The sequence below is a fragment of the Mauremys reevesii genome, linkage group 1 (assembly GCF_016161935.1).
Source record: "Mauremys reevesii isolate NIE-2019 linkage group 1, ASM1616193v1, whole genome shotgun sequence".
NCBI lineage: Eukaryota > Metazoa > Chordata > Testudines > Geoemydidae > Mauremys > Mauremys reevesii.
Window position 1 is genome coordinate 13,919,264 of NC_052623.1, and position 22,541 is coordinate 13,941,804.

At 53.9% G+C, this 22,541-nt stretch overlaps 1 protein-coding gene across 2 annotated transcripts in view; it reads left to right on the forward strand.

The window, feature by feature from the left end:
* The first annotated feature begins 1,176 nt into the window (after positions 1–1,176).
* Positions 1,177–22,541, forward strand: part of PDE2A (phosphodiesterase 2A) — a 358,953-nt gene continuing 337,588 nt past the window's right edge. For both annotated transcript variants that reach the window (XM_039539536.1, XM_039539537.1), the window contains exon 1: positions 1,177–1,385. In XM_039539536.1, coding sequence (XP_039395470.1) covers positions 1,318–1,385 — 68 coding nt within the window. In that variant the 5' untranslated portion in view covers positions 1,177–1,317. The remainder of the gene's footprint in view (positions 1,386–22,541) is intronic.

The window sequence follows — 22,541 nt, forward strand, 5'->3', positions numbered from 1 at the left end:
CAGTGTGTGTATGTAGATTTCACACACACATATTGACACCAGCAGAGGATCTGGCCTAGCATATATGTAGATTTTACACACACACACACACACACACACACACACACACACACACACACACACTGATTGACACCAGCTGAGGATCTGGCCCAGCGTGTGTAGATTTCACACCCCTATACCCCCACACACGCACCTTGACATCAGCTGAGGATCTGGCCCAGCATGTACGTGTGGATTTTTCTCACACACACACACACACCTTGACATCAGCTAAGGATCTGGCCCAGTGTGTGCATGTGGATTTTTCACACACACACACACACACACACACACACACACACACACACACACACACCCCTTGACATCAGCTAAGGATCTGGCCCAGTGTGTGCATGTGGATTTTTCACACACACACACACACACACCCCTTGACACCAGCTGAGGATCTGGCCCAGCGTGTGCGTGTGGATTTTTCACACACACACACACCTTGACACCAGCTGAGGATCTGGCCCAGCATGTGTGTGACACACACACACACACACACCTTGACACCAGCTGAGGATCTGGCCCAGCGTGTGCATGTGGATTTTTACACACACACACACACCAGCTGAGGATCTGGCCCAGCATGTGTGTGTGGATTTCTCTCTCTCTCTCTCTCTCTCTCTCACACACACACACACACACCTTGACACAAGCTGAGCATCTGGCCCCGCGTGTGCCTGTGGAGTTTTACACACACACACACACACACACACACACACACACACACACACCAGCTAAGGATCTGGCCCGTGTGTGTGTGTGTGACACACACACACACACACACACACACACACACACACACGGGGTGGCCGGACTTAGTCCCAGTTGAACAAAGGCTGCTCCCCGAGCCGCACGCCGGGCCGGAGACCCCCGCCCAGCCCCGGGGCAATCAGCAAACTCCAGCCCGGCCCTTTGCTGCCGAGCGCCCGCCCGCCCGGCGGGACTGGCACCTGGCTCCAGCCCCCCGCCCGGGCGCTGCGGGGCCCGCGGGCGTGGAGCGGCTCCGCCGCGGGTCAGCCCGAGCGGGTGTTTCTCCCTCTCTCGCTCGCTCACACATGCTCCCTCGCGGCACCCGCCCACCCTGCATGCTCCAGCGAGCTGCATTAGGCTCCGTTACGGCTCCAGTCCTCAGCCACCCTCCCCCGAGCCGGCTCCGGGAGCAGCCGCAGCCGCGGCGAGCGGGGAGCGAGAAGGGCGCCGGGACCTCTGGCCAGCAGCATCCTCAGCCCTCGCCTGCAGCTGGCCGGGCTGGCGAGAGGATGAGGAGAGATGGGCCAAGCTTGCGGCCACTCCATCCTGTGCCGGAGCCAGCCCTACCAGCCGGCCGCGTCTGACATGTGAGTGCCCGGCGCGCCGCGGGTTCTAGCCCGGGGGGCGCTGGCCGGGGCCGGGGGGCTCGGGGGGAAGCGAGGAAAGGGGGAGTGAGGGAAGGGGAGAGGAGCCAGCGACGGGAGCAGCGGAGAGAGAGAATGAAACCGAGAGGGAGGGAGGGACGGAGGAAAAAGTTCTTCCTGTCTCAGAGCCGGCAGGGAGGGTAAGAAATAAAGGAGAGAGACCCAGCGACTGGGGCCGGCTCCCCTGGGCAACTGGGGACGGCTCCCCTGGGGGACTAGCCAGCCCCTGCCCACCCCTTGCTCTGCGCACCTGGCCCCGCTGGAGCGGTTGCTGCTGCCTGCCGGGCATGGGGACGCAGGCTTGGTATTTCCACAGTGGGCACTGCCCCCTGACACGTCGCTCTGTGCCACCCGTGCCGTGTGGGGACGTGGGATGAGGCAGATCTAGGGGGCTTGCTCTCTGGGCTGCTTGCTCAGGCCTTCAGACAACAGCTGGGAGCGCAGCAGGGCGAGATGCCCCCTGGTTGCCTGCTGCCTCAGTTTCCCTTCTTTAGTCCTGCCGTTTGCAAATCCCCCTTGTGTGGAAGGCGGGAAGGGGTTGTACGGACACGGTGCGGAAGCCAGGTTAGTGTAGCCCTGTGCGGGCACATGGGTGAGCTGTTTCCCAGGGAGCAGCTAGAGAAATGTTGGGCTCGTTTTGTAAAGGGCTTTCTGTGTGTGTGTGTGTGTGTGTGTGTGTGGATAGACTTTGCACTGGCAACTACAACTCTCCTTGTACCCCTGACACGGGAAACACTATAGTTTCCAAGCTATAGGAATGCTGATCCCGGTCCAGTTGTACCTGGCAGCTCCCTTCCTGGGAGGGGCTGAGCTGAGTTCTGCATCTAGATTCTATTCACCCTCCTGTGACTCCCCCGGAGGAACCTCAGGGGGACACTTGGCCGGGGGTGTGGAGCGTTTCCCAGAGGGAAGGCTCAGAGGCAGGCACGGTCAGTCGTAGCTGAACTGTTTGCAGTCTTAGCATCTGTGCAACGTGCCTCAGGTGGCACGTGAGCAGGATTCATCACCGAATTTGGTCTGCGGGTTGGATCATTAGCTTCCTCGGCCTGGGCCGGGCACTGACAGGGAGTGGGACGCGAACGCTGATCTGTGTCCCCGCTGTTTGCAAAGCCGCTCCTGTGCAGCCAGGGAGGAGGCTGGAGTTTTAAATTGCTCGGCCTGGTCAGGGTCAGTGGAGGGCCTGCCGGATCCTCGGGCTGTCTCTCCGTGGCAGTCTGCCAGGAGAAGGCAGTGAGCGTCCCGCCTGGTGCCAAGGGGAGGGGACTGTGTGCTCAGCAGGGACACTGTGCCATGTTTGGGTTCCTTTGTTTGCCCATGTAAGTCACCCGTGTTCAGACAATAGCTGAACAATCTCAGCCCATGCTGCGAGGCCTGCTCAAGAGCTGCTTGTTATTAGAAGGGGTCGCCCCGAACATCCCCCTCCTCTGCCTCTCCGAGGAGCCTGAGCAGAATCCCTTTGGCCAGCCCCCACCCCCAGTGGGCTGCCCTCTGTACAGCACCGCTCGCTTTGCCATTGTTTTAATGCTGCTGGCTCTGGTGCCAGGCAGAGTTGTTATTTTCCTGCGGGGGGAGTTGTTTGTCCAGTCGTTCCCCTGATCCTCTGGTTGCTGGCATCTTTCATGCCCGCTCACGAGCGCGCCCCCGGGAAAGGGTCGTTGCTAGGTCTCACCGCTGTCGCAAGCTGGGGGTGTGGGGGGGAACTGAGAAGTGAAACTGCCGCGTGTTGCAAGAAGCCACAGCTCCCCTCTTACCCAAGAGCTGATTTGCATCTGAAAGCAAGCAGCAGCAGCGGGGTGCTGCTCCCAGCAAACCTGGCTCTTGGAGCAGTGCCCCCGGAGCTGCGGGACCCGAGCGGCTTTAATAAGGGGGATGTACAAAGAAGCTGCCCTCTTTCTTTCCCCAGCCCCGCCGCGGTGTGCAGCAGGCAGCCCCTGTGCTGTCATTTACACGCGGGCACCAGCTCCAGTTGTAGCAAGATCCAGCCCAGCTGGAAGGCAAGGGCTCTGCAGCAGCAGTGGGGGGAAGATCCGAGTGCAGCTGCTTCCCAGCTGGCGAGCTCCCTGGCTCCTTCTGGGGGATGGCTTGTGAGCCGCCTGCTGTGGCCAGCAGTGAAGCACTCCCCCTAGGAGAGAGCAGGGGGCTTGGGGCTTGCTCTGTGCCCCGCTGGTCCACCCCATTCATCCCCAGCCCTTCAGGGCAGAGCCTGAGGCTGGGATGAACACCGTGGCAGAACACCGGGTGATGGGCACGGGTAGCGGATGGAGCGCTGGGAGCACCCCTCTCTGAGCAGCACAGAGCGCTGCTTGGATTTGCGCTGCCTCTGCTGTGAGCTCCCCGGCTAGGCCTGCCCGACCCAGAGCCAGCCCTCTTCCCAGGAGCTATTGGACACAGGCCTGTCAGTGCAGTAGCCACCACATGAATGGGACTGACTCTTCTTCCACATGGACAGGCAATGGTGCCAGGCACCCCCACTCCAACTCCACAGTCGCACAGGGCCATGGATGAGTATCTCAAGAGCTGGTGCGTTCCTCCTGATCCCTGCACTCCAGGAGCCCTCTTCTCTGGACAGGAGCAACCTGTCCAGAGATCTCAAAGAACATCAGAAGGAGAGGCAAGTGTCAGCATCCCCATGCTACTGATGGGGAAACTGAGGCATGGGGAGATGCAGTGCCCTGTCCAAGGTCGCCCAGCAGAGCTAGGACTAGAACTCGCATCTCCTGTCGAGTGGCTTCTCCCTACAATTGCAGGCACAGCTTCTGGGTGGGTGCTGGATCGCATGTTGCCACCAGGCCTCATGGGGGAATCTCAGGGGTGTGATGTGCTGCCCGATGGAGGGCTTAGAGCACAGGCCCAGAAGACAGGGCTCCTGGCTCTGGCAAGTCACGCCAGCCAAAACGATCACAAACCCTTGGATCTCTCACTTGGAGGGTGCCACGGAAGGGTTGTTAGTGCTGGCGGATGGGGTCCCACAGACAAGGCCTATATGATGGAGCCGATGCTGGACAAAGAAACGGGGTGGGAGGGCAGAAAAAAGGAGGCTTCCATGTATTAACGATCATTAGTAAAACGGGGCTGGATTGCGGCACAGCTGCCGTAGGCAGACAGGTACAGGGCTAGTATTAAGATTAACCTGAGGCGTTAGCTTGGTGTCCTCCCTGGCTGGGGAAGATTGTGGGGAAGGACTGGAGATGGTGAGCAGCTCCCTCAAAGCATTCACATGTGGGCTCAGCTCAACACAGCCCTATGAACGGAGGCAAAGAAGTTAAGTGACTTGCTCAAGGCCGCACAGCAAGGCAGTGGCAGAATCTGGGTTAGCACTCAGTTCTCCTGGCTTCCAAACCCAGATTCATTTATTCATACTGAGCAGCACCAGGCACCAGGAGGATCCTACTGAAGGAACAGATTCAAGGATTTTAAGGCAAAAAAGGGACATTGTGCTGTCTACTCTGACCGCCTGCACGGCCATGGCCAGAGACCATCACCCCTGCATCAAGCCTAACAGCTTCTGACTCAGCTGGAGCAGAGCGATAAGAAAGATGCCTGGTCTTGCTTTAAAGACTTCATGTGATGGAGAATCAGCCTCTCACCTGAGGGTTAATTAGCCCAGTCAGTCTCCAGCTCTGGCACAATGACCCTCTGAAGGACAAATGATTTGTCTGGGGGGTTCTTTTTAGTAAAGCAGCCTCCCTTCTCCAGTAACGGGGCAGGGAGCCTGACCCCCCCATTGGCTTGGCACTTTATGGATGTGCAGCGGACACTGGTCTGATGGGGTAGGGTTTTACCCTCTCTTAGCCCAGGTGAAGCGGTCACACAAGGTAACAGGTCAACTATGGTAGTTCTGCAAGCCTGGCCAGCGCCATGCCTGAGCACCTCACAATCATTGATGTCTTTCTCCTCCCCCCGGGAGGCAGGGCAGGGCTGTTATCCCCATTGCACAGATGGGAAACTGAGGCACGGCGAGACTAAGTGATTTGCCTAATATCATGCAAGAAGCACATGGCAGCGACTGAATCCAGGTCTCTCAAGTCCTAAGTGAGTGCGCTAACCACTGCGCCACCCTGCCTCCCTGAAAGCAAGGCCCAGTGAGTGAATTTCATCCCCTGAGAGATTATACAGCCTCTGCTGTCATTTACCTGGGTGCCAGTCTGGAGTAGCTCCATTGTGTGCAGTGGAGTTACTCTATATGGACATCCAAGATACAGAGCCCAATTTGACCCTATGTATCTAGAATTAAAACCACGTCTTCCCCTTTTGGAGTTCTTTGGGTTACTCTAGAAAGCACTTGTGACACCCTGCCCTGTACTCCAGAGCCCAGCACCTTAATGCGGTTTCATAGGGCAGATAGCTCAGTGGTTTGAGCACTAGCCTGCTAAACCCAGGGTTGTGAGTTCAATCCTTGAAGGGGTGACTTAAGTATCTGGGGTAAAATCAGTACTTGGTCCTGCTAGTGAAGGCAGGGGGCTGGACTTGATGACTTTTAGGGTCCCTTCCAGCTCTGTGAGAGGTGTATCTCCATATGTTCTCCCCAGAGCCTGGGGGGCAAGGGCCTGTCAATCAAGAGCTGTGTATACACCACTGCAGTGGTTCTCAACCATGGGTCCAGGGCCCACTGGGGGGCTGTGAGCAGGTTTCAGGGGGGCCTAGCCAAGCAGGGCCAGCATTAGACTTGCTGGGGCCCAGGGCAGAAAGCTGAAGTCCCACCACTTGGGGCTCCAAGCTCTGCCACCCGGGGTTGAAGCTGAAGCCTGAGCAATGTAGCTCTGTGGGATGGGGCCTCAGGCATTGCCTTGCTTGCTACCCCCTAATAGCAGCCCTGGCTTTTATACACAGAAAACCAGCTATTGTGACACAGGTGGGCCGGGGAGTTTTTATAGCATGTTGGGGGGCAGCTCAGAAGGAAAAAGGTTGAGAACCCCTGCACTCTAGCATGATTGTCACATGTAGCACTCCACATCACAGTGGGGTTTTTAATAAGCATAGAGTGCAAATCCACTGAAGGCCAGCGTCTCCTGGAACTGAACCTGCCCCCCTTTCCTCTGTGTGGCCCTTTGCAGCTCTGGCGGCGTGAGCGAGCGGGACGCCGCACGGTGCATTATTATCCAGGCAGCCTTTGAACTCAGGACATTGGGCTCAGCGCGTGGCAGAGAGCTCCAACCAGACTGGGTCACACGGTTCCACTCTTTAGCTGGGGTGTAAGGCGATGCTCATTGAATGCCAGCTTTGCACTTCCCGAGAGGAATCTGGAGCAGAGCTGTTCTCTGTCCTGCGCTGGGAGAGACATTCTAAATCAACTTCCCTTCCGAGACCCTCGCCCTTGGCAGAGAGCTCCTAGGCTGAGACCTCTCTAGCGCCACCTCCCTGCCGGGGCAGGATTGGCCCAGTGGGGCATTTTGCACAGCTTAGTGCTATCTGTTTGTTTGTGCAGTCTGTGCTGTTTGCCTCAGCTGAAAGGTGGGAGTCAGCAAACTGAGGGACCGATGTAGCAGTCAAAGCCTATTGTCACTCCCTTGTCAATCCCCAGGGCTGCTGAGGGATGATCCAGCCTCTGGTGTTACTTAGAGCAGCCTCAGGGGTGTTCTAAATGATACTGGCTGGTAAAGGCCTCTTCTGATTTGTCACCACCCTGCAGGGCTAGGAGTGAGAGCTGATACCATTGGAAAAGGGAGCTGTCCATCTTTCCAGCGAGAGACATGGTGCTTGCTTCCAGCCATGGATGCAGCCTACTGTAAAGTCTCTTATGCCTAGGAAAGCTACACTAGGTCCTTTCTCAGATCCTTCAGTATTAGATACAGGGATCCAGCTAGATATGTGGTATTGCTTATGTCTCCGGTACAACCCTGAGCACATTGTTGGCGCCTTGCAACTAACTAATGATCAGAAGAATAATCAAATGTAGGATGTTAAAGGAATTAATCCCATTGTGTCTGCCGGCTGCTGGCCAGACACTGCAGCAGATGCTGTCAGTTAGTGGGCTCTGCTCCATTGGTCTACACCCTGACTACATGACTACACCCTGTGGCCAGCACTCAGACAGGGAAGGGAGCTTTACCACCTGAGCCAAAATTGACCCTTCCCCTGGGTGAGGTGGTAGGAAATTATGTGGCTGCCTCCTTCCCAGCACAGGGCAGTATCCATGGTGTAAACATAACGTGAACGCAAAGTGCATGTCACGTTCCCCAGCTAATTGCTGTTCCATAAGAGAGCAACAGCCTACTACTGCTGGTTGCTGATGGAGCTGCTCCTTTAGCTCAAGTGGTGGAGGGCAGTGCTTTGGTGCTGAGTGCCCAGGTTTCAAACCTTGCTGTTGACTTTTGCTGGGAACCGTTTTGTGAGCATATGGCTTGGGAGGCCAAACCACCCGGGGGATTTTTTTCCTGGGAAGCCATGAATGATCTAAATGCATTTCCAGGAATGCCCAAGGTTTCTCGAGCCAGTCTCTGAGCTCTCCCCTCTACTCTCGCTCTTTCACTATTGCTAGATTTCTGCCTGTCTCTTTCCTGGCTCCCACGTGGCTTCCTGATAGCTGAGCTGGTTGTTAGCCAGAAACATGGGCATGCCGGAGCGTGGAGGAAGCCGTCCTGGGACTCTCTAGCAATCTAGCCCTGCCCTGCCAAGCCCTGAGCTGTGATACTTAATGGATGGGGCTGCTCATCTGAAAGGGGGAGGGGGCTCAGTGAATCATTTTCCCCACCAGGGCTGTGACGGCTGATGCTGCTACATCAGCAAAGGAAGAAGTGTGTCTGTTAGCCCAAGTGAAGCAGGGACAGGGCTACTGAAAGAGAGACCGGACAAAACACTGGACAGTGTGCATCGGATCACAGGACACTGGTTTTGTGAGATTAGGGATGGAAACGACCTTTGCAATCGGAATGGGTCTGGACAGCCCCCTAACCTCTTAAATTTGGGGGTGTTCTTTGATCTCATTCCAGGCAACAGCCCCCTAATTTCAAACAGGCTGAACCAAAACCCTGGACCTAGGTGCTTTGAGGTGTTGGAAATCCAGATTCAAAATTTCGCCTCTTGAGCTCAGGTTTAAACAATGTAGAGCCCATGTCCCTGCGAGCGCTGGAGCGATTCCGTGGATAAAGGACACAGGCGCACACCCCGGTTATGGGAGGCAGGGCAGGGCACCACCCTAGGAAGCGGGAGATCTGCGGGCAACTAAATGAACTAGAGCAACACGTCTCCTCCGACACACCCGACTAGTTCTGACTGTGAGCACAGGGCTGAGAAATCGGAGGTAAGGGAAAAGAGCAGAGCTACAGCTGAAACGCTGCCGCTTATGCGTGTTCTCAGACTGGTGGGGCTCTGTGCTAAAATGTCGCAGTAATTTCATACCTCACCTCTCACCGAAAAGTCAGCTTCCTAGGAACTGTTTCAAACAGATCCCGGACGGCAATGGGTCAAAGCACAGGATGAATATCCAGAGAGAAATAGTTCATGCCACTGCGGATCTCAGCTTTCCACTGCTGTCCATTTCTACCTGGCTAGATTCTTATATTGGCATTGTGATATTTCATCCTAAATACACGAGAACAAACACCAGGCTAAGGGGATGTCTATTGCTCCGACCTGGTGGGTGACCTTGGGCAAGTCACTGCCCTTCCATGTGCCTCAATTTCCCCTTTAACTTGTCTAATTAGACCGGAAGCTCCTTGGGGCAGGGATTGTTTTTTATTCTGGTCTCGTCTCCACTCGAAACACTGCAGCGGCACACCTGCAGCACAGGCACTCACTACAGCGACGGAAGGAGTGCTTCTGTCGATCTAGCAGTGTCTACACCAGGACTTAGGCCGGCTTCACTATGTCACTGTGACTCAACCTGAAGCCTTTGCAAGGAAGTACTCTGCAGCCTATCATCAGCGACCCTTAAAGAGTTAGTTATTAGCTTGTACTTTTCAGCTGGGTGACTCAGAAGACATTGAGGAGTTATTTATATTGAGCAGTTGAAATGCTAAGACTGCTTAGGAGATTTATTTTTCTTGTGCTGTTATAAACCACGGACCAAATCCAGCTGCACTTACTTCTCCCAAGGCTGCATGTGCCTCTGGCCACTCGATGACGTTCCAGTGCCAATCTGGCAGGTAGCAGCAACTATAATAATATCTAGGATTTATATGGCACTTTTCATCCAGAGATCTCAAAGCGTTTACAAGAGGGTCGCCTCATTTTACAGATGGGGAAACTGAGGCACACAGAGGCACCTTAGCTCACTGAGCAGCTAGCGGCTAAGCCAGGAATAGAGCCCAGGTCTCCTGAGTCCCAGTCTAGTGCACCTTCCACTAGGCCTACATGCAGAGAGAGTGCTAAGGGGTGGGCCTGCACACCTGATATGGAGCCCAGTATTCCTCTTAACATCAGCAGTGGTCCAGCTCCTCTACGCCACAGTGCCCCACCCCTGGCAGCGTGGGGGTGGGGTTAGAAAGCGGCGTGGGGGCAGGGCTACAGGGCCAGACTGGCGGGGAGACGTTGCAGCTTAGGACTACACCACTGCTTCAAATGGATCGAAGGAAATATACAGAACTCATCTCATGGAACTCACAGCCACAAGCGATCACTGAGGCCCAGAGCTTAGTAGGAGTCAAAAAAACCAAAAACCAAAAAGAGGATTGGATGTTTGTATGGATAATCGGAACATCCACAGCTATGTTAGCAAGGCTTACAAAATAGCTCGAAGGGATAGAAACCTTGATGCTTCAGCATATAAGCCATCCTCCTTGGTGCCACAGGTCTGGTGCTCTTGAACGGCTCTGAAACAGTGCCTGGCGGAGCCCTTCAGTGTGTCAGCCCCCTTAGGGTCACACTCTCTCACTGGGGTGAGCCCCTGGGCTTCCCCACCTCCTCGGAGCCTTCAGCACCTGTAGGGTGACCAGACAGCAAGTGTGAAAAATCGGGCCAGGAGCTGGGGGGTAATAGGAGCCTATATAAGAAAAAGCCCCAAATAGCAGGACTGTCCCTATAAAATCGGGACATCTGGTCACCCTAAGCACCCCTGCTTCACCCCCTGAGCTCCCTGCAGGGAGTGCACCTGGATTGGATGCCTGAGGGAGACTCCAAAGGGAGCAATGCACCCCCACCTTCCTTAATCCGGAGTGACTCTGAGCTCGCGGTGGAAAAGCAGAAGGAGGGTTTATTAAACGTCTGCAACACAGCATAGAAAGTCCTTAGTTAACAGATCTCACCATTAGGAAACGCTTCCTTTACAGAAATAGACCTGAGCTGTGAAGTCTGAATCAAGAACTAGATTGTCTAAATCCAAAGTTTTCCCCACCTTCTGGGCTGGTTGCATTCAGATGTGTGGGTCAGGGTCAGCTCCCTAGCCAAGCTCTGGGTGGCCTCCTTTCATTCGGGCAGCACGCTTAGCTACCCCCCTTTACCAGCCCAGAGCAATCCCCCTTTTTCCTTGCTTCTGCCCCCCTCCGTCTGCCCCGCATAGATGGTTATCAGAACCACACACCCCATGGAGTCTGACACGTTTAATTTAAACAACAACACAGCAGTGCTTTTGCCGGCACCGGCCCAAGGCAAGAGAAACGCAAGGATTAGATCAAGGAAATGAGGCCAGTTGCAAACAAACTGCTCACATGGGATTAGTCATGGGGCTTGTCACAGAATTACATTTTCTAGTCGCCGGATGGACGCAGGCGGGAGGCACAGGTGGGGAGATGTGGGGGACTCACAAGACTGACAACTAAAGGGGAGCTGGTGGCATGGTCCAGGCTCTGGACTGGGTCGTAGGAGATCTGGATTTAAAACTTGGCTGTGTCACAGACCCCCTCTGGGGATCCAGAGCAGTTGGGCTCAGCCCTCTCCATAAATAGGGGTAAAATTCACCCCCTGCAGAACGCTCACCCTGCTCAAGCCCCCCGAACAGAAACAGGACTGGACAGGAGGGAAGCTGCCATGGGCAGGGAGGTAGCTGAGGACTTGAGTGGCCAGGATTCGCTCGCCCAGATTTTGGGCAAATCATTCAAGGGACGTCTAAACACACCCGCCGGGGCTGTAATTTTCACTTTACTAAACATACCTGTGCTTGCGCCGATTGAGCTAGCGTGCTAAAAAGAGCAGCAGCATGGGTACAATCCTGCCTGACCCCCTGGGGGTGTACTGGGCTGGACAGCCCATGGAGACATGGCTACCCTGCTACGATCTGGGCTAGCACTGGGGACCTGTACCCGAACTGTAAATTAGACCCCTAGCTGCAGTGTAGACATAGCCTTAGTGTCCGTGCCTCAGTTTCCCAGCTGTCCGATGGGGGACAATAGCCCTTCTTTAACTCCTGGTGGAGTTGTGAGTCTACATGCATGAAGGATTCCGTGGGGCCGTGCGCCAGCAAAGGCCATATTCGTACCCCGCTGATACATGAAACAGACCGATTCCGGTGTCAGGTCTTGCTGCGTGGCTGCGATGAATGTGTTTTAAACACTATTGAAAACCTCACGGCGGCAGTGTCCTTTTAAGTGGAAGAAGCGGGAGGGGTGGGGGGGAATGTAGGTAGCCTTTAAATAAAAAATCGCGGCATGCAGGACACATCCAGCAGTTAAGGGGGATGCCGACTTCAGAAAAGGCTTTAATCTCCTTATTCAAGCCGAGCGACGACTCGTCGCCTAATTATTTTATTATCAGTGATGCTAAGCAAGACACTGTGTCTCAGCACTGTCGCCGCCCATGCGCTGCCCTTGTTTGCTGGCCCTGGTTGAGAACGGCCGGCACGGATGTGCTTTGCTGGATAGGGACGGAGGCAGCGCGTACTCCAACGCTGAGCGGAACGGAGGACGTGGGACAGACGATCTCCTCTGAAATAAGAGACAGTGCAGCACAGGGCCTGACCCTGACAGGCGATGGGAACCTCCTCTGTGAGGCTGAGTGCCCTTTGATTTACGTCATCTTCAGTGGGAGCTGAGGGACCTTTCAAGATCAGACCTATACTCCACCTCTCCTTTGCGTAGAGAGCGGGAGGGCATAATCCAAATGTCCCAGGGCGGAAACTGGCTGCAGCAGGGGCAGGCAATGCTGCTGGCTGCGCTGCACTGCCCGTGAATTGTTAGCCCATGTACTCTGTCCGTCTCCGGTGGCTGCGTGGTATCTATGGAGGTGCCGGCAGGGCGGGTAAAACCCAGAGGCTGCAGCTTCAGTACCACTGGATGGAAGGTCAGCTGCCAGTAGCAGTAGGCTTTTATCTTCTTTGCAGACCAGCCGCCAGAGCGAGATAGAGTCATAGTCACTTGAGAAAGCCTGAAAAACGTCGGAAGTCCTGGGCAGGCTGGGGGTGGGGTGATGGCACCGGCCTGCAGAGCTGGCCTCCCACCTTCATCACAGGTTCTCCGCACGGCCTTGGGCAAATCACTTCATCTCGCTGGGCCTCGTCAGGGAAAGGGGGATCGCAATTCTGTCGTGTGTGTTCAGCCGGCCAGCTCTTTGGGGCAGGGACTGGCCCTCACAAGCGGTTTGTGCAGCACCTAGCACAACGGGCCGTCAGCTTAGTAGGGACTGGAGTACAAGCATCCAGTATTTACATACAGCAGCGCCTCTCTGTGGTACTTCCCTGGCCCCCATCGCTGCAGCGTCCCTATCGTTAATGTAGTTAGCCTGACAACACCCCTGCGAGGTGGTCACACAGGGGGTCTAGGGGACAGCAAGGAAGCGAAGGCAGGTCTCCCAAGTCCGAGTCTAGAACAAGAATCGCTGGGCCGTCTTTCCTCACACCCCCTGTGCCGGCGGCTTGCTAACGACGCAAGAAGGGCCGGTCAGGTCCTTGAGTCAAGGCACTCACCCAGCCTAGGCACAGGAGGAGGTTGGGGGATGGGGAACGTAGACGCAAGTCACCTTGACCCATGGCAGGCAGCGGGGCTTTAAGAGGGCTGAAGTGTGGACAGGGTAGGGGCTGTGTGGACAAGCTCAGGCCAGTGGCACTGTGCGTTGTGGAGGGCCCATGGAAGAAGCATGTGTGAGAAAGCTGCTGCCCGGGCAGACAAAGCTGGGAGTATCGGAGGAGAAGAGAGGACGGAGGAGGAGAGGAGATATAGGAGGGGGCAGAGTTCTGTACTACAGCTTTGAGGCTAGCAACAAGGGGTTTCAATCTGATGCAAGAGCAGACAGGGAGCCGAAAGCCCCAAGCTGTGTTCTGACCTCTCTGCTCTGGGTTTGTTTCTCCCCCGCGGCGCTGAAAATCTCCCACACCGAGTCCTGTGAGCATCACCCAACAGCATGGCACGGGAGGAGTTTTTAACATCATCCAGGCCGGCAGGGTAGTTTGATGGGCCCCCTATGGACAACAGGTGCATTTAACAAGCTCCTTGGGGTAGCCCCAAGGTGATTAGGGTTTGTAGATGGATGGCTGCTTAGTGCACATCGCTAGCTCATTTTTATTTTCAAACGAGGAGTCTGGACAATGAGCTCTGAAATCCTGCAGAACTCCTTAGAGAACCGTTCTCTATACAATCGTCTATTGGCTCCTAACCGCTCAGCACCTCGCCTGCAATTCAGTCTACTGTAGCAAGAGATGCACTTTTCCCTTCAAAGAATAAGGCCTTGGTGTTGCTAACTTGAAGATCTGTGGGACAAATCATTGGATCTCACCCATGTGCCCAACTTTGGATTGGGAGCCAGGGGACTTGGGCTCCTTCCCTGGCTCTGCCTCTGGCCTGCAGGAAGCCTGTTCATTGGCTCTTCAGGGGAAATTGATGGTTGTCACCTGTGCCACGGAGCTGGCCTGATTTCTCTTTACTGTCCGGTGGCCCCCATTGCTCTGAGCATCCTACGTATATTCATGGGTTTACCCTCCCCACACCCCTGTGAGGTAGGGGAGGGTGATTGCACCCGTTTTGGAGATGGGGAAACTGAGGCAAAGAATAATTAGAGGCCAGGATTTTCAGAATTGTCAGCCCCCCTTTTAGGCACCAAAATAAGCAGCCAGATTTCCACAGGAGCTCAGCACAAGGGGACACGAGCTCTGCTGAAAATCTGGCTCCAGTTGGGGGCTCTGAGGACTTGAAAACTCGGCTCTTTGCGTTTTGCCCAGCGTTCCACAAAGAGTCCGTGGTAGAAGAGCCCAGCTCTTGGGAGGTCCCGTCTAGTGCTTTAAGCACCTGTCCATGGCAAGAGGAGCTGTCGCATCTAATAACTCAGGCTCATATCAGGAGTGCTGGGAGCCAGGATCGGGGCCCCTAGGAAAATCTTGATCCAGATCCAGGTTCGAATTCCAGATGCTCCCCGGAGTTTGCTGCTGTTCAGTTCCAGAGCCCACCTGGACAAGGACCCTTAGAAGGAAAAGGAGACAGGCCAGGTCCTCCAAAGTATTTAGGCTCCTAACTTCCACTGAAATGGGCCACGGTCGATGGCTGGGTCACGGTGCATCAAACACACGGCTTCAACTCAAACCATATTTGTTCTTTCTATCACACTAAGTCTGACTCCTACGGTGGAAACGTATACTGTGGTAACTACAGGGTAATTAGGGACTCAGTCTCATTAGCTTCCATGGTATTGTTTGATCGCAGTAGCTGCATTTCCACCCCACAACCTCTCCCCTCCCTCCCCCACCATTGCCAGTAACTGCTGCTTTGGGTCAGCATACCTGGCTCCCGATCGTGAAATGAAAGGTAATGCTTCGGGTTAAGTGGCACTAATTATACCTGGGTGTGTGGGCAGCTCCAGGAAAATGGATTTGGCTCCACTTTGCTTGTGTGGAAATGTAATTCTCAGAGCAGCTGGAATGCTTGTTTTCACCCAGGGTCACTTGAATCGGGAGTCACAGAGCTGTAATGTGCACTCATGGAGGGTGCACAGAGCTCTGGCTAGCAGGGTATGCCACCTGCAAGGGTGGCGGGCACCAGCTGTGCCCATGGAAGATGTGGCTAGTTTATGTTTTAGCAAGGCTTTGGACACAGGCCACAGAAGCAGACCAGGGAAATGCGGTCTAGATGGAATTACTATAAGGTGGGTGCACAACCAGTTGAAAGACCCTAGTCGAAGAGTGGTTCTCAATGGTTCACTGTCAAACGGGAGGGCGTATCTAGTGGGGACCTGCAGGGGTCAGTCCTGGGGCTGGTGCGATTCTATATTTTCATTAATGACTTGGATAATGGAGTGGGGAGAGTTTATAAAATTTGCAGGTGACACCAAGCTGGGAGGGGTTGCCAGCCCTTTGGAGGACAGGGTTCAAAACAACCTTGGTCTGAAATCAGCAAGATGAAATTCAATAAAGCCAAGTGCAAAGCACTACGTTAGGATGGAAAAATCAAAAGCAGAACTACACAATGTGGAATAACTGGCTAGGTGGTAGTGCTGTGGAAAAGGATCTGGGGGTTAGCGAGAGTCACAAATTGAACAGGCGTCAACAAGGTGATGCAGTTGTTAAAAAGGCTAATACCATTCTGGCATGTACTACCAGGAGTTTCGTGTGTAAGACATTGGAGGTAATTGTCCCGCTCTGCTAGGGTGAGGTTTCAGCTGGAGAACTGCATCCAGTTCTGAGTGCGATGCTTCAAATCTGTTAAGGACTATTATAACGAGGATGGTGATCAATTGTTCTCCATGTCCGCTGAAGGGATGATGTAATGGTCTCCACTCAGGGTCTGGTTGGGAAGCATGGCCTAGTGATCACAGCCACAATCCTGGACTGCCAAGGGGATTGTGGGGAGGGGAGCCCAGGCCCTCCCACTCTACCAGGCTCCGACCCAGGGCCCTTTTAGCTACCAGTAACCTGGCAACCCAGGCTGTCCTCCCTGGGCCTCTTCCTCTCGTCTCCCCGTCTGGGGTCACCTCAGTCCAAGGCCTTCCCCCAGTGGCAAAATCCAAATCCCAAGGAATCAAGAGGGAGTCGCCACTGTCCAGGACCACAGGATACTTCCCTCTCTGCTTGTCTCTGCGGAGGGGCCTCCCTTTCCTCACGGAGGGCCCCTTTGGGCAGCTGCATCAGAACCTTTAGGTTTCACTCTGCTCTGCTGGAGCTGTGGGCTGCAGGTCTGCTCACCTTCAGCACCGTTCGCCAACTCAGCTAATTCGCTGCCTTTTCATTCCTCCAGCAGATGGAGCATTTGCTGCAGGTGTGGTGGGGCGGGGCTGGCTGAGCCCGAAATGAGCCCTGAAGCCCTGGTTGCTCAGTGTGGGGTTTGTACATCCCATCACAGATGGCAAGCAGCAATGGGCTTAATTTGCAGCAGGGGAGATTTAGGTTAGCTATTAGGAAAAATGTTGTAACTCTCAGGGTAGTTAAGCTCTGCAATCTGCTTCCAAGTAGTGTTGCCAGACCTCCAGGATTGTCCTGGAGTCTCCAGGAATTAAAGAGTAATCTGTAATTAAAGATTATGTCATGTGATGAAACCTCCAGGAATACATCCAACCAAAATTGGCAACCCTACTTCCGAGGGAGGTTGTGGAATCCATCCCCGTCACTGGAGGTTTTAAGACCAAACTGGACAACACCCGTCAGGACTGGCCTAGGTTTACTTGGCCCTGCCTCAGTGCTGGGGACTGGATTTGGCGACCTCTCGAGGTCCCTCTAGCCCGACCTTTTTATGATTCTATAATGCAAGAACCCCTGTGGCAGGAAGTCATGAACTACCTGGTCCTTGGGGTCGTCTCTTTCCTAACCTCCTGAATTTGGCTCATGTCCTAAAGCACGAGGCCCTGCCAGACTGCAATTATCATTTACCACAGGGGACAGATGGGAGATTGGAAAGGGAAGATCTCCCCTGGGGCACATGCAGAGCATCACTGGGTGCAATGTGCATGTCCCAGGAAAGTTACAGATGTGTTCTGATCTATACCAAAACTAACTCACCAGCTGAGCTCCAGGTGAGCACTTCTGTGTGTCCATAAGAACATCATAAGAACGGCCATACTGGGGCAGACCAATGGTCCATTTAGCCCAATATCCTGTCTTCCAACAGTGACTTGTGCCAGAGGGAATGAACAGAACAGCCAATCATCGAGTGACCCATCCCCTGTCATCCACTTCCAGCATCTGGCAGTCAGAGGTTTTGGAGCACCCAGAGCATGGGGCTGCATCCCTGACCATCATGGCTAATAGCCATTGATGGACCTACCCTCCATGACCTTCTCCGATTATTTTTTAAACCCCGTTGTAGTTTTGGCCATCACAGTATCCCCTGGCAATGAGTTCCACAGGTTGACACTGCGTTGTGTGAAGAAATTCTTCCTTTTATTGGTTTTAAACCTGCTGCCTATTAATTTCATTGCGTGACCCCTGGCTCTTGTGTCATGTGATTGAGTAAATAACACTTCCTTATTTACTTTCTCCACACCAGTCACGATGTTATAAACCTCTATCATATCCCCTTTTAGTCGTCTCTTTTCCAAGCTGAAAAGGCCCAATCTTATTAATCTCTCCTCACATGGACGCTGTTTCATACCCCTAATAATGTTTGTTGCCCTTCTCTGCACCTTTTCCAATATATCTTTTCTGAGATGGGGTGACCAGAATTGCACGCAGTATTCAGGCAGACCCTGGATTTATACAGTGCTGTTATATTTTATGTCTTATTATCTATCCCTCTTGCTTTAGGACCGAGACATGCTGCTCTTCACTCAGAATCTTGAATGGGGGATCAGTAACATATCTGAGGCCCCAAATGAGATCAGGGCCCCATCATGCCAGGTGCTGGACACACACATAGTGAGAGACAGTCTCACTACACAAAGGGTGGGAGGGGAAACTGAGGCACTGAGCATGGAAGGGACTTTCTAAGCCATGTCCAACAGGTCAGTGGCAGGACCAAGCATTTAGTAAGACTCCGAGTGGAATCGGACATTTAGATGGATATCTAGGGTTAGAACAGCTGATGCTAACCAAAATTTTGGAGTGGATATAATACCTCATGCGCCAACCCAATCTCTATTAGGGGTTAGGGTGAGACCTTCCTGGGGGACTGATTATCTCACCTCTGCCTAAAACGGGGTTTCTTGCACCTTCCTGGGAACCAGCTGGTGCCATCACTGTCGGAAAGGGGATACGGCTCTGATACAGGCCAGCACTTCCTAGGTAGCTAGAAGCAGAACACAGATCTCCTGATTTTTAAGCAGGGGCAGATTGACTGGCCCACACTGTCTCGCTAATCTCCTGTAATAAAACACAGCATCTGAGCTGTGCAGCAAGGGGTTGTCAAGGGGAGGACATGCTCCTTGGATACCGGTGCTGAAATCAGCCTCCTGGCTTAGCAACACCGCACCTTCCCGGCTGCACCACAGCAAAGTAAGAAGTGCCCCGTGCACTCAGGGGTGGAGTGGGTTGGGGCCTTGCCTCTCATGGCTGCGTGAGGTAGGCCTGGTCTATACTGAGAATTTAGGTTGACATAGCTACAGCGCCCAGGGGTGTGAAAATCCACCCTCCCTGAGAGCCGTCGCTATGCCGACCAAAGGCCCGGTGTAGGCGCAGCTTGGTGGAGGGAAGAATGCTTCCGTCGACCTCACTGCCATTGCTTGTGGTGGCGGTGTTCCTGCTGCGATGGAAAACACCCTTCTGTGGCCGTAGGCTGCGTTTACACTGTGGTTACGCCATTGTAGCCACAGTGCCATAGCTGGGTCCCCGTAGTGCAGACGAGCCTCCGCCTGTCTCTGAAAGGGATGGACGGCAGCGTGAGGCCCCCGGGTTAGGTGGTGGCACCTTCCAGGAGCCCAGTGCATGGAGGAAGCCCATGTGCCGAGCCTGAACTCTGTGGTTACCTCCGGAGATCATCAGCCGTTTCCCACAGCTCCACCAGTGACTCGGTAGCTATCAGGACCCCAGGGGGAAACATTACAGCAGAGAAATAAAGGAACGGGCAGGGCCCAGTCCCAAGAAGTGCAGAGCACCATCAACAACCCCCGAGGACTTTGCAGGACATGGTCAGCGCCCCGTCGTCTATCTTCTCCCCACCCTGCACGTTGGGGACTTTTTTCCGTGAACCCCCCCAGCGGGGACAAGCCTCCTTTCCCATTCCCCAAGCCCGCTCCCCATTCTTCTCCCCCGGCTTAGCTAACGAGCCCTGACGCAGGCCCAGCCTGAGATGCGAGTCCCCCACCTGCCCGGCCATTAGCCCCTCTTCATGGCCAGATAAATTGCCCCAGCTGATCCGCAGTCAGTTCAGTGCCTACTTTTTGCTGTTTGTTACGCTGACGGTCTGGTATGTAGGTTAACTCCTGGGGGTAGGAACAGAGAGAACGTGTTAGAAGCCCCGCAAGGCTGTGTCGGATCCTCTAACGCTGGTGTGAATGACACACACCCAGGCGTTGGTAAACTAGAATTCAGCCCTCTCCTCCTTCTCCTCCCCCCAGGATCAAAATAACTCCAGGGCCCGATCCTGCTGGGAGCTGAGCATCTCTTGTGACGTGCTAGGACAGCCTGGATCCCCTTCTGTCCTCTCCTCAGGAGCTCAAGGCTTTATTGTAACAACCAGGAGGAGGGACAGGGCCAACACCTTCCATCTCTCCACCAGCAGCCTGTATCCAGCCCCAGGTCAATGGCGAGCAGCTGCTGACCATCATTCTCTGGAGGTCATCTAGCCCAGTCTCTCTAGCGCAGGCACCACCAACCCCATGGGCCAAATTCTGCACTGGCACAAGAACAGAGTGGGCGTTGCTCTATTCAGGGTCTGTGGGGGCCAGTGCAGAGCTCAGGGCAGCCCTGACTTGCACCCCTGCTTTAATGAGCACTTCAGTCACCCCGATCAACCCTCCCCAGAATGCACCTGGGGCTGCTGGGAGGTGACGCAGAGACGACGCTCAGCACAGAGGCCTGAAGGGGAATGTTTGGAGAAGGGAGGGGGATGTTTCTCTCTCTCTCCTTTTATTGCCTATTTAGGTTATGAGGATGAGGCGGCGTGCAGTGAAACAAAATGATGATACATTTAAACCAGAGGAGAGAAAGCACTTCCCCGCAGCCCTGCCATCTGGTGTTAGGCTGTGGAACTCACTGCCACAGGATTTTACCCAGGCAAAGAGCTGAGCAACATTCAGCTGCTCACCAGCTGCGGGCAGAAGAAACGCTCCCCCACTCCATGGTTCAGTGCTGCATAATTCGGTGCATGATGGGAAGATTAATGCCTTGTTCTGAAGCACCAACACTGGCTGCAGTCACCGACTATCCCCCTGGCCCTGGTGCCAGCCTAGCTGGCCCAAGGGACTGCAGGTCACTGCTGAATTGGGCCTCTTGTTGGCAATCTCAGCAGACAGACCAAGGGCTGAATGGCCCATGGGGACTAAACTGACCTGTCGCCCCTAAAGGAGGTCCCTGCAGGGCCGGGCCGAGGCTGGGTAGCGTGAGCTGAGCCTATCCAGCCCCAGCTGTGGCAGCCTGAGAACCGCAGAGCCTATTTGTCCCATGATGCCAAATTCACCCCACATAAAAGGGGATATGTCATGGCAGAAATGCCCCCTCTCTGCTCGGAGCCCTGCTCCAGCCGTACGGAACAAGGAGACAACCCAACCTAGGGCCCCTACGGCTCCACCAAACTCCCAGCAGCTCAGCCAGAGCGAGAGGCTGAGGAAACAGGTAGCTCGTCAGCAGCCGGCTTTCCACAGCTGGTCAGAGGCATGAAGTAGGTATGACGATGCTGTTCTGGTGGGACCCAACTGAGTGCGCCAATTCAGGACCAATCGCTCAAACAGGGCAGTCACAGCCCAAGGCTGGGGTTTTTCCACCTCTAAGGCAAACCAAACCAGCCAGACAAAGGGGACTTCGGTTTCACCTCACTGGCTAACCACAAGTCACACAAGCAATTTCCTTAGACACTCCAGTCTTCCAGTATCACCACCAGTGCCACCCGTCCTGGGGATGAATGGTTATGAAAACCAGCACCCCAATAAAAGAAAAAGGTTCTCTCAATCCCAAAGAATCAAGCCCCAGACCCAGGTCAATATACACATCAGATCTTACCCACAAATCACGCTGTTGCCAATCCTTTAGAATCTAAAATCTAAAGGTTTATTCATAAAGGGAAAAAGGTAGAGATGAGAGCTAGAATTGGTTAAATGGAATCAATTACATACAGAAATGGCAAAGTTCTTAGTTCAGGCTTGTAGCAGTGCTGGCATAAACTGCAGGTTCAAATCAAGTCTCTGGAGAACATCCCTCGCTGGGATGGGTCATCAGTCCTTTGTGCAGAGCTTCAGCTTGTAGCAAAGTCCCTCCAGAGGTAAGAAGCAGGATTGAAGACCAGATGGAGATGAGGCATCAGCCTTATATAGACTTTTCCAGGTGTAAGAACCTCTTTGTTCTCACTGTGGAAAATTACAGCAAAATGGAGTCTGGAGTCACATGGGCCAGTCCCTGCATACTTTGCTGACTTACAAGGCGTGTCTGCCTTCTCTCCATGGGTCAATTGTGTAGCTGATGGTCCTTAATGGCCCATCAAGCAGGCTAGGCAGAGCTAACACCAACTTGTCTGGGATGTCTCCCAGAAGCACAGCACAGATTTGAAATACAGACAGTACAGAGCCAATACTTATAACTTCAACTACAAAATGATACACAGACATAGAGACAGCATAATCATAACCAGCAACCCATAACCTGGTCTTAGACACCTTATATGACCCCCTTTACCTAAGATCTGGTGCCACTACAGGACCTTGGTTGCAAACCATGTTCTATATGGTCCCAGTTTATATCAAGAACGTCACAGTAGGGCTTGGGTGAAGTGGAGCGAAACCCGTCTCTGAAGAGGCAGGATACAGGGCAATGTGGATCAATTCTCTGGCAACATCCATGTTCCTACTGTCAGGGACAACAGTAGCAAGGCCTCCCCGACGGCAACTTGAAACCATTGCTCCTTGTTCTGTCATCTGCCACCACTGAGACCAGCCGAGCTCCATCCTCTTTGGAACCCCCTTCAGGTATGTCATAACAGATAGTTAAGGGTTAACAAGCTCAGTAACCTGATGAACACCTGACCAGAGGACCAATCAGGGGACAAGATAATTTCAAATCTCTGTGTTCCTTGTTGGGTCTTTGTTCTCTTTTTGGATCTAAGAGAGGCCAGACATATTCTTCAAGTTCTCAAGTTTCCTGAAGTATTTTCTTCTATTCAGTCTAGTGAGTATTAGAAAGGCGGACTAGTCTTATAATTTGATTTCTACATTTGCAATTGTGTGTTTGCT